General features: G+C 45.9%; 1 protein-coding gene across 1 annotated transcript in view; it reads right to left on the bottom strand.

Moving 5' to 3' along the window:
* CFAP57 (cilia and flagella associated protein 57) overlaps positions 1–15,528 on the bottom strand; it is a 66,188-nt gene that overhangs the window by 4,496 nt on the left and 46,164 nt on the right. Inside the window, exons 19-21 of the mRNA XM_077752030.1 lie at positions 14,336–14,470; positions 14,110–14,253; positions 6,483–6,615 (exon numbers count right to left, since the gene is read on the bottom strand). Coding sequence (XP_077608156.1) covers positions 6,483–6,615; positions 14,110–14,253; positions 14,336–14,470 — 412 coding nt within the window. The remainder of the gene's footprint in view (positions 1–6,482; positions 6,616–14,109; positions 14,254–14,335; positions 14,471–15,528) is intronic.

Below are 15,528 nucleotides of genomic sequence, written 5' to 3'. Positions count from 1 at the left end.
GTCTGTGCTGTTCTCTGACCTTGCCATCTACCGGAGCTGGGCAGTCTCCTCTCTGCATCCTGCCTACAAGCTTCCTTTGGGAGATTAAGTTCTGATTTTAAGTGATGGAAAAATAACATGATTACTCATACATCTGCATTCATTTCCACTCTTTTATATGCATTTTATGTTTGTGTCACTTCTTCCTTCTCTTTTTTGTCTTTCCAAAATTTAGCTTTTTCCTCCCCCTTTACCAGTTTGGAAGATATATCCACTCTTTCTTTTTCAATAGTCATCCTAAAAAGTTTAACAAGCATATTCAACTTAGAAGAGTCCAATGTAACTAAATATCTTTACCTTCTTGCAAAACAATATAAGACTTAGAATGCTCTAGCTCCGAGCCCCTGGTTAAATGCTCAGTATTTTAGTTCTATGTTGGTATTTTAATCCATAATTTGGACATTGCTCATATTGTTTTATACAGTTGTTTAGATTGTACATATTTGCCTTTTCTTCACCCATTGTTTCTTCTTGCATTCAGACTTCCCTCTGGAGTAATTTTTTTCCTGATACATAGTCTTTAAAAATTCCTTTAATGAGGTTTCATTGGTGACAAATTCTCTCAGTTTTCGTTTGTCAGAAATTTTTTTTCCTTGTGTTTTACTGGTTATATAACTCTAGGGGACAGTTATTACCACTTAGCACTTTGAAGACACTATTTCACAATGTCAACACGGTTTATATCGTTGTCGTTGGGAAGCCAGACATCAGTTGAATTGTTAATCCTTTATATGCAATCTATCTGTACTCTGGCCGCTTTTAACATCTCTGTCTTCGGTTTTCTGTAGTTCAGATACAGATTTCTTTTTATTTATAGTGCTTGAGCTCTGTTGGGCTTCCTGGACTTGATTGGCATCTTTTATCAATTCTGAAAAATGAGCTATTCTTTATCATGTTGTTGCCTTTCCTCATTCTTTTTTTTTTAAAGATTTTTTTAAATTGACGTTTATTTATTTTTGAGAGACAGAGCATGAGCAGGGGAGGGGCAGTGAGAGAGAGGGAGACACAGAATCTGAAGCAGGCTCCAGGCTCTGAGCTATCAGCTCAGAGCCTGACGCGGGGCTCAAACTCACGAGCTGTGAGATCATGATCTGAGCCGAAGTCCGCTGCTTAACCAACAACCACCCAGGTACCCCCCTCATTCTCTCTTTCTCACACTTCAGTTAGATGTGAGTTGGGTTATCCCACCCCAACTATAACTTTTGTCCCTATGAGCTGCAATCTGGGCCAGTTCTTCATTCCTTTAGTTCACAAAGTCTCCTTTCAGATACATCTAACCTATTCAGTCTGCCCATTGAGTCTAATTGCAACCTGCAGTTTTTATTTCTAGGAGTATTTTTGGTTCTCTTTTCAAACCAATCTAGCCAATTTTGGGAGACTCTTAATTTGTCTTATTTTCAAATTTCTTTTATTTCTTTAAACATATTAAATATCCTTAAATATCTTTGTTGATTTTATTCTGTTTGATACTTTTGTTGTTTTTCATTCATGGTGATTTATTTCCTCATGTATTTAGTGATTTTTGATTGTGAGTTCATGTTCATTAGAATGTCACTGGGGCAACTGGGTGGCTCAGTTGGTCAAGTGTCGGACTTCAGCTCAGGTCATGTCTCACAGTTTGTGGGTTCAAGCCCTGCATGAGGCTCTGTGCCGACAGCTCTGAGTCTGGAGCCTGCTTCAGATTCTGTATCTCCCTCTCTCTCTGCTCCTCCCCTGCTCACACTCTGTCTCTGTTTCTCTTTCAAAAATAAATTAACATTAGAAAAAAAAGAACGTCACCTATGGGAATTCTTTGACAACTGGGTTTAAAATGTATTCTTGTATAGAAAATTTGCATTTGTTTTTTGCTTGGAACCTGGGGACACTACCAGTTAAAATAAATTTTCAGCCAAGGTTCCTTTGAGCAACCTTGTAAATTACGTGTAAATTCTGGACTTACCTGCCCAAGTATGGGCTTTTATTTAGTAGTTCTCAGGGAGAGAACTTTACTCTTTTTTTTCCCTTTCCTTCATCTAGAGCCAAGGCTGACAGATACTAATCTCACCTATCTCCCTCTATATAGTAGGTTTCCCCCTCTAGTTAGCCTATAGTTTCCCAATTCATTCTATATTGATTTGACTCCATTTCTTCCTTTTTCCCCTCTTTCCCTTCCCTCCTTTCCCTCTCTACATCCTCACCAACATTGCAGGTTTATGTTGTTGTTGTTTGATAATAGGCATCATAATGGGCATGAAGTAGAAGCTCATAGTGGTCTTAATTTGCATATTTCTAATGATTTGTAATGTTGAGCATCTTTTCATGTGCTTATTAGACATTTATGTATTGTCTGTGGATAAATGTCTATTCAAGTCTTTTGCTCATTAAAAAATGTTTTTTGGTTGTTGTTAAACTGTAGTTCTTTATTTATTCTAGATATCCGTCCTTTATCAGATATATGACTTGCAAATATTTTTCTCCCATTGTGTGGACTGCTTTTTTCACTCTTGCTTATGGTGTTCTTTGATGAATGAAAGTTTTAAATTTTGATGTAGTCCAATGTATTTATTTTTCCTTTTGTTGCCTGTGCTTTCGATGTCATATTTAAAAAGTCATTGCCAAATTCAATGTGATAAAGCTTTTCTCCTACATTTCTTCTATGAATTTTATAGTTTTAGGTCCTACATTTAGGTCTTAGGTCCACTTTGAGCTATTTTTTGTATATGATGTAAGGTAAGGGTCCAACTTCATTTTTTTGCATGTGAGTATCCTGTTTTCCCAATACCACTTGCTGAAAAGATTGTCCTTTCCCCATTGAGTGGTCTTGGCATTTCTGATGAAAATAATTTGACATATATGTGAGGGTGTATTTCTGGGCTCTCTACTCTATTCCATTGGTCTGTAAGTCTGTCTTTATTGCCAGTACCACACTGTTTTGATTACTACAGATTGCAGTGAGTTTTTAAATCAGGAAATGTGAGACCTTTAATTTTGTTCTTCCTTTCCAAAGTGGTTTTGGCTGTTTGGGGTACCTTGAGATTCCATATGAATTTTAAAATGGATTTTCTATTTCTGCAAAAAAAATTTGAGATGTTGATAGCGATTGTACTATCAACAGACTGCTCTGGGTAGTATTGGCATCTTAACAATATTAAGTCTTCCAAACAGAAGGTGTTTTTCTATTTATTGGTGACTAAATTTTTTCAGCAATATTTTGTAGTTTTTGGTGTACAGGTCTTTTGCCTGCTTGGTTTTTATTCCGGAGTATTTTATTCTTTTTGATATTAATATAAATGCAATTGTTTTCTTAATCTCCTTTTTGGATTGCTCATTGTTAGTATATAAAAATGCAACAGATTTTTGTGTATTGATTTTGTATTCTACAATTGGAATTTTTGATCTTTTGCATGAAACCTCTCCCTATCCTCTTTAGAAGTTTGAAGGATTTTTTTCCTTTGTTCTTTGGTCTTTAAGAACTTCATGATGTTGGACATGATCCATCTATTTTTTAGCCATTGTACTGGATACTAGGTAGATCTAACAGATTCTTAAAGACTCCCTCCTTTTCGGTCCTACCTTCATCTCTACTTCCTGAGATATTTGCTTCTGCTAATTCCTGAGCCTTTGGCGGGGTTCTGTGATGTACATTACGTTTCTTCTAGGTTCCCCCCTTCTGGCTTAGGAGTCTATGAAGTCAGTTACCACTCATCTATCTGTTTTCCAGCTTTCAAAATTCTGTGTCTATTTACTTTGTGTTTTCTTTGATTTTATGGTTTATTTATGCCATCTTGGTAGGTTTCTAATTAGCCATCTTTATTTAGAAGTTCCGAGTATGTGGTTTTAATAATTGAAAACCATGCAGGTTTGTCTGTTAGACCTGTTAGTTCATTGTTATGTGAATGAAAACTTAATATAAATGCTGCTAAAGCTAAAAAAGTGGTTTGGAGATGGCAAAGGTCCTGTTCAGATAAAGAATTCTTAAAAATCAACTGACTTGGTCAATCTTAAATAACACGAGGATGTATATCTTGAGCTAATTTGTCTTGGTGGCCCATGTTCCAAATTAGAAGTCAGCCAGGTTCTGGGGCGCCTGGGTGGCTTAGTCGGTTAAGCGTCCGACTTTTGCTTAGGTCATGATCTCGCGGTTCGTGGGTTCAAGCCCCGCGTCGGGCTCTGTGCTGACAGCCAGCTCGGAGCCTGGAGCCTGTTTCAGAGTCTGTGTCTCCCTCTCTCTCTGACCCTCCCCTGCTCATGCTTTCTCTCTCTCTCTCTCCTAGAAATAAATAAAACATTAAAAAAAAAAAAAAGAAGTCACCCATGTTCTTCATGATCAAAGCAGACAGTTGGTAATACTTGTCTTCAACTGTTACAAATGAAATCTTCCTTGAGTAAAACTGTATCACACAAATGATATGATGTTGGGTTTGTTTCAGAATAATCCATGGTGATGTGAGAGGAAATAACAATAACTGGGGACCATGGATACCAATGAAGCAAGAGTGATGGGAGCGGATACATGTTGAAGTCAGGGAGTGGATTCATGGGAATTCACATTTTTTGGTATATGTCTGAAAATTCCACAACAATAGTAAGAACTTGGCTATATCAGACAGTATCCCGGCAAGGTCTCAATTGGTTATTTGCTAGGATGCTTGGGCATATGTGAAATATTTTTTAAAGAGAAGCTCTGCAGGAGCGCCTGGGTGGCTCAGTCAGTTGAGCGTCTTACTTTGGCTCAGGTCATGATCTCATGGAATGTGAGTTCGAGCCCTGCATTGGGCTCTGTGCTGATGGCTCAGAGCCTGGAGCCTGCTTTGGATTGTGCCTCCTTCTCTCTGCCCCTCCCCCCATTCACACTGTCTCTCTCTCTCTCAAAAGTAAATGATAATTAAAAAATTTTTTTAAATAAAAAAGAGAAGGCTTTGCAGTTATTCACAGACACATTTATCCTTCGCCTTTGACAGAAGATGGTTTCATCTCTAAAAAGTCAAGTACCTCAGACTTTGTAACAAATACTGTGCTGTCATGTCAGTTCTTTAGACCTAATATTGCCACTTCAGGTACTATTCAGAGTGTTTACTTTTGTCTCGACTTCTCTTCGGCTTTAATGAAAAGGGCAGAGGAGACAACACAATTATATGTATAATTTTGTAATAGTTTAAGACTCCCAAGAAATTACAAAAATGGTCCAGACGGTTCTTGTGTGTCCTTTAGTTCCCTTCTCCCAACCATAACCTTTGACGTGGCCATAGTACATGAGGTGACTGATATTGGGGAGACTCAGTCCACAGCCATGGGAGGTTTCCATCCCCTCAGGGTTTCTAAGCGCTACTCCTGAGTGTAAGCCACCGAAAGACAATATACTTGAACTGCATTGACTTAATTTTCCATAGAAATGCCTTATACTCTTGGTTTTTATCAACTGTCCAGATAAGAAATGCATACCTGAAGAATGATTAAAACATTTTTTTAAATGTTTACTTATTATTGGGGGTGGGGAGATGGACAGAGAGAGAGGGAGACACAGAATCTGAAGCAGGCTCCAGGCTCTGAGCTGTCAGCACAGAGCCTGATGCGGGGCTTGAACCCTTGAACTATGAGATCATTACCTGAGCCAAAGTCAGACGCCCAACTGACAGTCACCCAGGTGCCTCGTGAAGAATGATTTTTTACTGTCTGAAGACCTACAGTTAAAAGCTATCCATTGTGTTATTTATTCAGCACCCTTTTATAAGGATCCATGTGATAAGTTTCTTACAAAATTTAGTGCCAGGGAAAGGTTGTTCTCCCCAGGAAAAAAGCCGAAATCCTTCCTTTTGCCATAAATGAGGACTATGCAAACTCTCGTACTTCTTTGTTTCTCTTTTTGCCTCAGCCGTCAGAAATTCAGAGGAACTTTAGGATATGATTGCAGTAACTAACTCATTTAACATTCCTAATGTCATTCTTCCCCTTTTCCATTTAAGTAGTTTCTAATATTTCTTTCTGTCTTTATTTTAAATGTACAGGTCCACAATCCCTTATCCGCAATTCTAAAGTGCCAAAAGCTCTAAAAATGTAGAGCATTTTAAAATTTATGAAGTTCAGTGTGAATATTCATGTTTCACTACATAAATACAAATGTGGTTGATTTCAGGGACCTGCCTCAGACTTCTCTAGGGATGTTATATAATATGCAGTATATAGTAAGCTCTCTCTAAAATCGGAAAGATTCTGAATTCTAAAACCAGAACTAACCCCAAGGATTTTGGTCATGCCCATGTTCGAATGTGGCAAGGGCCTCAAAGATATTTTGGACAGCAGGTATGCGGCATGAAGAGGCTCCCAGAAGGCCATGGGGTAGATGTGACCTGATACAGGAGAACACTGGGGAGAGGCAGTCATGGAAGCCAAAGGGAAACCTGCTTGTGGCTGCCATTGGTTCCCTGATCCCAAAGTTCATCTCCCTTGGCCACTGCTCACATTACCTGTCTCCGGAACATCTTGTGGTCGGCTTTTCTTGGTCAATTTCAGAGCTGCTTCAAGGTCATAGACTTGGGAGCGGGTGAACTTCAGTTCCCTACGGAGCTCATTAATCTCTTTGATCAGGGAGACATTTTCCTGTAGACAAGAAAGAAGGGAGAGTGAGTATGGATGGATGAGTGATCAGTGGGCACAGGGCCTGCCCTGGCCTGGGGCTGAGGGTGTTTGAAGAGACAGCATTGGGCCTGGACCCAGATTCCTCTACTGGGATACGAGTCCTTATCCTCACTCATGGATCAGCCTCTCGAGGTACCAGCTGATTTATCTTCAGGTGGACTCTGGCAACGTTAAGATATAGACAGTGTGCACCATTCCCAAGCATCCAGACCCTTTCTAGCATCAACAGTGATTTTCTAAGCAGTTCATATGAATTTAAATGCATTGACGTATCATAATAACCCTATTAGAAGATTCTATTATAATCACAATTTTATAGAAGACAAAACTGAGGCATAGGGAGGTTATGTAATTTGCTCAAATTGCATACATAGCAGGGGACAGAACCAGGATTCTGACTCTGACAGTCTGGCTCCAGAACTCTGAGCTCTTAAAATACTGTCCTATCCTTTATTCATTTTTCCTCATTCATTTGTTGAAACTACACTTTTTTTTAAGTTTTTTTTTTTTTTCTTTCTGAGAGACAGAGACAGCATGAGTGGGAGAGGGGCAGAGAGAAGGGGAGTCACAGAATCCCAAGCAGGCTCTATAGTGTCAGCATGGACCCTGATGCAGGGCTTGAACCCACAAAACTGTGAGATCATGACTTGAGCCGAAACCAAGAGCCAGTTGCTTAGCTGACTGAGCCACCCAGGTGCCCCTGTTGAACCTAAATTTATATGGTATTTGCTGTGGCCCTGGGATGAAGACAGAAATAAGAAATGGTGTTTGCCCTCAGCAGCATAGTGTTTAGTGAGGAGCACAGAAAAGCAAATGATAATTAACATTTGCTATATCCATTGATAGTTCACTTGTCTTATTTGTGTTTGACAAATATCTATCCATCCATCCACCCATCCACCCATCCAGTAGCTACTGAGTACTTGCTGTGCTGTGCTGCACTGTGCTGACCTGAGGTGTGCAGAGACTAAGGTCTGGCCTCTGTTCTTGAGGAGCTTAGGGCTGAGTGGGGGGATCTGGGCATAGCTGAGCACGGTGGCCACCTTGACGCAATAGAGGGATGGGGTACAGAGGAAAGGCACTTAGCTCTGCCTGAATGACCAGGGAAGATCCCTAGGAATTGACCCCTGGGCTGAGGCTTGAAGGAGTCACCAAGGAGAGGGTAGAGGGGGTCGCACACAACTGGAGCAGCCAGAGAAAGGCACAGAAGTAGGACACAGCTGGTGTGGGAGGACCTGCAAGCAGTTCTACATCCCCGGACACAAAGTGAGAAGCGGGTGCAGAGGAGTGAGGATGAAGAACTCGCTGGGGGCCCCGTGGTGGAGGCTCTGCATCTGGGACCAAGCAGTCTCTTCTCTCTTCCCTTCTTACACCTCAACTCTCTCTGCCTTCCTTTCCACACTCAGCCTGAGGACATCGAGGGCGGCTCCATGGCAGTGTCCTTGTCCTTGTGTGCCCGGAGAGGGACTGGCTACTTTGCTCTTAGGGTACTCTTTGCTCGGCTTGTCTACAGAAGTGCCTCTCATGTGACAGCGCAAAGGACTCACCTAAGGATCCTGTTGAATGTGGCTTCTGACTCAGTAGGCCTGGGGCTGGTCCTGAGATTCATCTGCTAAGAGAGGTTGCGGCTGGCCTGAGGGCCAGGCAATCACAGGTAGCAAGGCCAGTGAGGGTCAGAGAGCCAAAACAGGCAAATGCGGCCAAATCTACATAAACCGAACCTGTGCCAGGAACAACCACCGCTTTGGACACTGTCTCCATAGTGGTAAGCATGGAGTCAGCCCAGAAAACACGGTGATCGCAAGCACTATTGTCTGTGAGCCTTGACTTACTTTTCTGTTATGGGGATGCGCCTGTGGAGCCCAAGTGGGAGCAGGGCCTGAACTAGGGCCACCCTAACATATTCTTTCCTTCCAGAGCCTCTGGATCTGAGCATGTTAGATATACCTTCAGGTTCTCAGTATATCACTTAATTTCAGTGTTCCTCATTAAAAAAAAAATTCTCTCTTTTGAATGAGATGCCCAATTATTGCTGATCCCTAGTTTTCAGACTGGGCTTTGTGCCTTTTTTTCTATAAAGTCAGCAGACTTCTCCATCTGATCTTTTACTCTTTTAACCAACCCAGGATTTAGTGATGAATCTCCCACACTTCCTTTCCAGATGCTCACCAGCAAAGCTCTCTGCCAGTTTCCTCCCCTGAAACCTCTCCGCGCTGACTTTCTATCATGACGTGATGGATTAAATATGTATGTATTTGGTTTCAAGACCTTGGACTCTACCTCGCATGTAAGAGGCTCTCAATAAATATTTGTGGAATGAATAACTAATGCAGCAGATATCAAGCTGAGTAAGACGAGATTCTTACTAACAAGGAAATTACAAACTGGGGGGTAAAGGTTGGGCAGGAGTGAAGAGACAGAAGGAAGACTGAGGAGGGCCCGCAGGGAACTCAGGCAAACCTGCTCTGGTTCGGGGCTCTGCCCACTTCGTGGGCATCACTGAGCTTTCCCTTCTCTTGCCTCATTCGGTAAAGTAACTAATCAGATTGAAGATTAGAGACTGACGGTACCGTTTGTCCGGTCCTCTCCGGCTAGATCCTGAGGCACTACTGCATCATATCCATCCATTCTGTCACTAAGTCCTGTCAGTTTTCTATCTGAACTGGATCTTGTGTTCACCCTTCTGGCTGTCAGTTTGTTGTCAGCTGTCAGCATCCCTCCCCTCTACTACCGTAACGGCCCCAAGTGGAGCCCTTGCCCCAGTGTCCCCCTCCATCCTTGACAATCCTGCTTGGGACTTGGGGCCCAATCACGATCGGGACTTCTGGCTCCCAGTACTTTTCGGTGTGAATGTCTGTTTTTTTTTGTTTTTTTTTTTTTACAAATCGTTTATTGTCAAATTAGTTTCCACATAAATGAATGTCTGTTTCTAAGCCTACTGCCTGCTTTGGACACCTCCATGATGCCAGCCACCTTAATGGGCCTTCCAGGACATGACCCAGTTCCCACCAGAGTGTGATCGAGACCCATGAGTTAATGCGGCCTGGCTCCCCATTCTGTTCTCATGTTTTCATTCATTCATTCATTCATTCATTCATTCATTCATTCATTCATGACTCTGAAAGCCCACTATACACTGGTCATTGTGCCGGGCGCAGGAGGTCCAGCTTGGATGCAATGCTTAGAGATGCCATGGGAGTCTGAAGAGGGGCGCTCACCCAGTGCGAGAAGGACCTTCTGGGGAGGCGGGGGACAGAGAAGACTGTTTCAGGCCTGGAACCAGCAGGGAGCAAGCAGGATTTGAGGCATTGAATGCGTGATGCTGCTGCTGCTGCTGCTGGTAACATGAGTAATCCTAACTTCATGAGTTGACTGGATCCCTGTACCACACCAAACATTTTGCATTCAATAACTCACTTAATCCCCAGGACAACCTAATGAAGAAGGTGTTATTAGATTCACTTCCATGTGAGGAAACTGAGGCTGAGGCAGTGCTTAAGTGGTAGTAGAGCTGGGGTTTGCCTCTGGTCATGTCTGCCTCCAAGTGCTTGTTCCTCTACAACTGTTGCCTTCCAGACTCTACTTTCCACCTCTCATTGATGTCACCCCATTCCAATACCTCACATAGGATGACAGCCACGGAAGGCCCTCAAAAGTACAAGCTGGGCTCCCTAAAGTGCTTTCCGGTGTTCCGAAGAACCCAGAGGTCACACTGAGGTCAACTGTATATGCTTTGGGTAGCTCTGTGAATTTAAAATGTGGACGCAACAGGTTTGCCGAGTCTTCTGTTCTTGATCCCTCCTTGGTCAGGACCACCTACAAAAGCCCCATCCAACCCTCCAGCCCCCCACCCAGCCCTTCTGCTGCAGGAAAAATGTGACCTGGGGTCTATCACATACCAGGTCTTGGGGCCTATAAGAGTGACTGGCTGGGGGAAATGCTGTCTATTTCTATAGACAACCTTCTAGACAAAGGGGCTATACTGAGCTGTCCAGGACCGCCTTTGGTGGAGGGGTATGTCAGAGAGCCCCGGCCAGAACTGACCTGACAGAGCCTTCAGCCCAGAAGGGAAAAGGAAGGAAATACCTATAGCACCCCCTGCTGGCCTCCCCTATGTTGGCAGTGCCTGGCTGTGTGGACAAAGCAGGCAACAGATGCACTCGGTGGACCTGGAAGCCCTGCATCAGTGGTGGCTTTCGGCAACTCCTCAGTTGGTGGGATAGCCATCTGCTGAACCGCCCAGATGTGGCACCTCTCTGCTCCTCTTTCAGGCTTCCTCTCACATCCCACTACGTTTCATCATCTCTACCCTTGTCTTTGATGTCACAACTCACTCCTTCCGAGGTCTTCTCATCTCCCCTTAACAGACATCTTCAAATGGGGTGCCCTGCCTCCTGCCTTGCCCCGGCAGCCTGTCCACCCTGCCAACCCACCTACCTGCTGGCACCTGCTTCTAAGATAAACTTGGTGCTTCTTAGTGTGCAAGGAAAGCACTCTCCAGTGACACTGAGCTACTCACTCTCCAGTGGACCTTTTCTTCTTGCCCCCAGTGCTATGCAGTAAAGGAAGGTCTGGATGCCCAGGCCCCCAGACACACCACAGGCCTCACTCTTCCCTGTCTGTTCTCAGGTGTTCTCCCTACCTGGAAGCCTCTTCCCCAGCTTGCTCCCTGACAGCTTTTACTAACCCTTCAAGGCTCAGCTCGAATGCCTCTTCCCCCAATTGCAGCCCGCTTCTACAGGGTGCACAGCACAGATATATGGTACTGAGCAGTGATTATCTGTGTCTGGTTTAAGTGTCCTGCCTCGAACTGCTGAGGATGGGCATACCATCACATTCATCTTGGAATCTCCCGTGGCCGGCACAGAGTGTGGTATGTAAGAAGCCCTCAATATTGTGTTCTGAATGAATGCACGTCCTAGATGTTTGTATTCAAAGCAACTCTTATTTTCTTATCTGCAAGCATGCTGGAGAACGAGTGGAGAGGCCCTGCACTCCTGTCTGAACATATAAATGAGACACTGACCTCATTTTCTGTGTTTTCTAATGCGTTTCTGCCTTGGCCTTCCTTGACCTCTTTGGACTGAAGCCCCAGGGCCTTGGTACCTGCAGATGCAGGTACTTACCAACGAATAGCAAAGCATCAGGCCCCAGGCTACCAGCTGGGGGGTCTGGGATCAGTTGTGCAATCTCCCCTCCCATGCCCCAGTCCACAGGCAGCCCTGGTCCGTGCTGCGATGGCCTTCCAGGCTCTCCCACTGATTTCTGCCTTGGTTACTGAGTAGATCTTTAGGTTGGAGGACAGGAAGGGAGAGAGCATTTTTGGAGCATCTATTCCATACCAGGCCAGTGCCTAATGCTTTACATTAGTTAGCTCGTTCAATCCTTGCAGTAATTCGCTGAGGTTGGTACTTCCTTTCCCATTTTATAGCCAGGGAAGGTACTTCCTTTCCCATTTAATAGCCAGAGGTTACGGAATTTCCCCAAAGTCTCCCAGTAAGAGTGGATGAGGCAGGATAAACTGGGTTTAGACAGTGTCCATTTTTGTTTCTCCTGCCCTGACCTCTTGCCTGGTCCTGGCCGGTACCCTCTCCTTCAACTTAAGATCAAAGAAGGAAACAATTCTTATAAGTAAAAACAGTAGCTTTGAAAGATTTTCTCCCTCCCTCCATTCCTTCTTTTCATCCTCCCTTCCTTTCCCTCCTTCCTTCCTTCCTTCTCTTTCTCCCTCTACTCTCTTCTCCTTTGCTTTCCTTTCTTTTCTTTCCATCCTCCCTCCCTCCCGCCCTTCCTTTCTTCCAAACAAACTCTGACCCAGAGCCTACTATAATAAGCAAGGAGTCCCCTTGGTTAAGGGGTGGGGACCCGGAAACCTGTCTGCTGACCCTGTCTTGCTCCGTGCAGTTGTCTGGGGAACGTCTATGGATCCACAGGGCTCCACAGCTCACGAGTTTACAATGTTGCTCCAGAAAACGCTCTTCTGGGGATTTCCCCTGGCTGATGGCTCCCTCCGCCAGCCCTCAGGGAGCAGTAGGGCTGGGCAGGGGCCCTGCTGTGTCTCCTTGCCCCTCCTACCTACCGTCTCACCCTGCCCCAAAGGAGTGGGCACGTGGACTCTGGGGTACCTGGGAGCCAAAGAAGACCTGTGCCTAACCTGGGCGGCCTCATGCTGACACTCGCACCCTCTGTCTGGCCTGTGGTCTTCCCTTTCCTTTTCCTTCTCCTAGGACTGACGTTTGCTTTACCCGAGAAACGGACCCCAGCCCTGGAGGATCCTTCAGGCCTGTGCTCTGGTGGCAGGGCGCAGATGAAGGCGCAGCAACATCACGGGCTGTCAGCTGCCTCTGTAGTCGCCTTGGTCCTGCTGCCCAGCATGCTGCACCCTGGGACCCGGGCAGGCTCTCCATGCCTGGGGGCCTTGACACCATCAGCAAGGGCTTGGTGTATCAGCCACTGGTACCAAAGGGGGGCCACAAAATGGATGCACTCCTCTCTCTGGGCTTCTGAGTGCTCTCATGACCCAGGAGTAGGGCAGTGGGACGGCATGCGGGACGTTGAAGCGGGGGCTGGTCGTGGGATGGAGGGTACAGATGCCACCATGCTTGGGTCTGACTGGCCCGAATCACAGTGTGCTCGGCTCACCTATGTGGGGACTGGCTGAGCTGGGAACTGGTTTGTTTCAATCTGCAGCCCATCCCCATTCCAGTATTTTAATGATGGCATTAAAGCGATATAAACATAAAAAGGTATGTGCCTTATAAATGTGATTCTGATGTTCTCTTTTGATACTAAATCGCATTAATTGCCTCAGACGATACTGATACTCAAACAGAAATCTGGCAGAAGAATCCTGATCGGCAGCGCTGATAAGTGGAGGCGGCAGTAATGGGGTCAGGCTCTCTGGAAAGCCTGATGAAGGATCCGGGGAGGTGGGTGTAGACTCAGTGAGGCCAACATGTGGGGTGGGTGTGGTTGGCTCCAGACCCAAGAGATAAGGAAAGGGAGCTGAGGCCCAGAAAAGGCAGATGAGGTGTGGAGACTGGTGTGTCTCGAGATGCAAATAGCAGAATAAAGAGCAGCAAAGGAAAATACGGTGACATAAGAGTTGGAAACTACAGAAAAGAGGAGAGACGGATTCAGGAGAGCTGGATGGAGGGCCGGAGCAGGGCAAGGAGATGGGGAGGCAGGACACAAGAATGCTTTGGAGAAAGATGGGCAGAAAAAAGAAATGGGTGCCTGGTGAAGTAATTGGGGGTGGGGGTGGTAGAAATGAATGGGCATTGGCGGCATAAGGGTAGGCATGGAAACACCTAGAAAAACATGGAGAGGCTCTCGGCGATGGTCACAGCCAGGTCAGGCTCCAGTGGAGGAGAGGGGGTCCGAGGAGAGGGGTCATAGAGAAAGGTTTCAAGAAAGCTAGCGGGTCCCTTGCACATTTGGGGGACGTGCGGTTACCTGCATGATGCGGACATAGTCAGTGCGGTGCAGCTCACTCTCCTTGACCACCTTTTTCTTGAGAGTGGCCAGGTTTCTCTCCAGGTGCTCCCGCTGACGGGCATACTCCTGCTGCAGATCCATGTTCAGCCCTGTGATCTCCACCTGATGGGCCAGAAGGGCTGCTTAGGGAGGGAGGGGGGACCCGGGAGAGAAGGTGAGTTGGGGAAATGGAGGCAGAGCTCACCATGTCTGCCCGCTGCACGTACTTCTCAAAGAGAGCTCGGACCTTGTCCTTCAGGAGCCGGGGCTCCTGGATGTACGCCACACAGTTGTGAAGGTCCGTCTTAAACCGTTTGACCAGTGCCTCCAGGTCCCGCTCCTGCAATCAGAGGTACTTCCATCTGGCACCAGAAAGTCTCTGCGGGGAGCGGGCAAGGGCCGCAGGCAGAGGCAGATGGCAGCAGAAGACAAAGGACGCCTCATCTGGGACTTAACAGTTGACCGTCAGGGCCCACAATGGACACAGAGACCTTGGTGGGTGCATAGCCGAGAGGCAGACGTACTAAAACTCATGGGCACCTGCCTGAATAGCCTCATCTTTAAAAGACCGCACAGTCAACTCCTTGATCGTCTCTGGGTCCCTTTCAGGACCACACCTTAAAAGATGACAGGCAGTGTGAGTGGTCACCCTACTCCTTCCTGAGCCAAGATGGAGCGTATCACTTCTCTCTTGCAGGTCCCTGGGCCAGGGCATCCACGTCGCCTTCTCAGCTCACCCAGGGCTTATCCTTTCAGACAGGCAGGAGAGCTGCTGTGAGCGGGTAGTGGAAACATGACCGAACTGGGCAGATTGGTCCAGCGGCAAACTTGGGCCAGAGGCTTGCTCTCCCGCCCTCCTCTCGTACCCATCCTCCTCTAACCCTGAGCTGGAGGTCTCTCCTTCCTCTTCGCTCCCACAGCCCTCTGTTCAGCTATCATAACCCTTTATCTTACATGACGATTAGTAGGCACACACCACAGGTCCCCTAGCAACCTGTTCAGGTTGTGAAGGGCAGGACCTACGTCACTTTGGTTGCTCTGTGGCTTCTACTATTACCTAGCCCAGAGTCGATGCTTCATGTGGGGGATGGAAAAAAAAATCAATCTGATTCCACAAACATTATGGGGTGCCCTGTGCTAGGGGTGGCGGTGCAGCCAAGGCCCAGCCTGGGACCAGAAGACCCAGTTCCGTCCCAGGGCTGGCTCTGGGTGCCAGGTGACTTTCCTTAACCTTCTAATCTCTCTGGCCTCATCTATCTTTATTACCTAAAGAGACTGGACTAGGCAATTTCTGAGGCGCTCCTTGCCTCAGCGTGTTGTTTGTTTCGGTAGTCAAAACCTTCTGACACTGACTACAGGTGACCTCTCTGAGCCTCTCCTTCCTCGTGCCAAGCAAGC

The sequence above is a fragment of the Crocuta crocuta genome, unplaced genomic scaffold, assembly GCF_008692635.1.
Source record: "Crocuta crocuta isolate KB4526 unplaced genomic scaffold, BGI_CrCroc_1.0 scaffold367, whole genome shotgun sequence".
Taxonomy (NCBI): domain Eukaryota; kingdom Metazoa; phylum Chordata; class Mammalia; order Carnivora; family Hyaenidae; genus Crocuta; species Crocuta crocuta.
The sequence above is the reverse complement of the archived record's forward strand: the minus strand, read 5'-3'. Positions and strand labels throughout refer to the sequence as shown.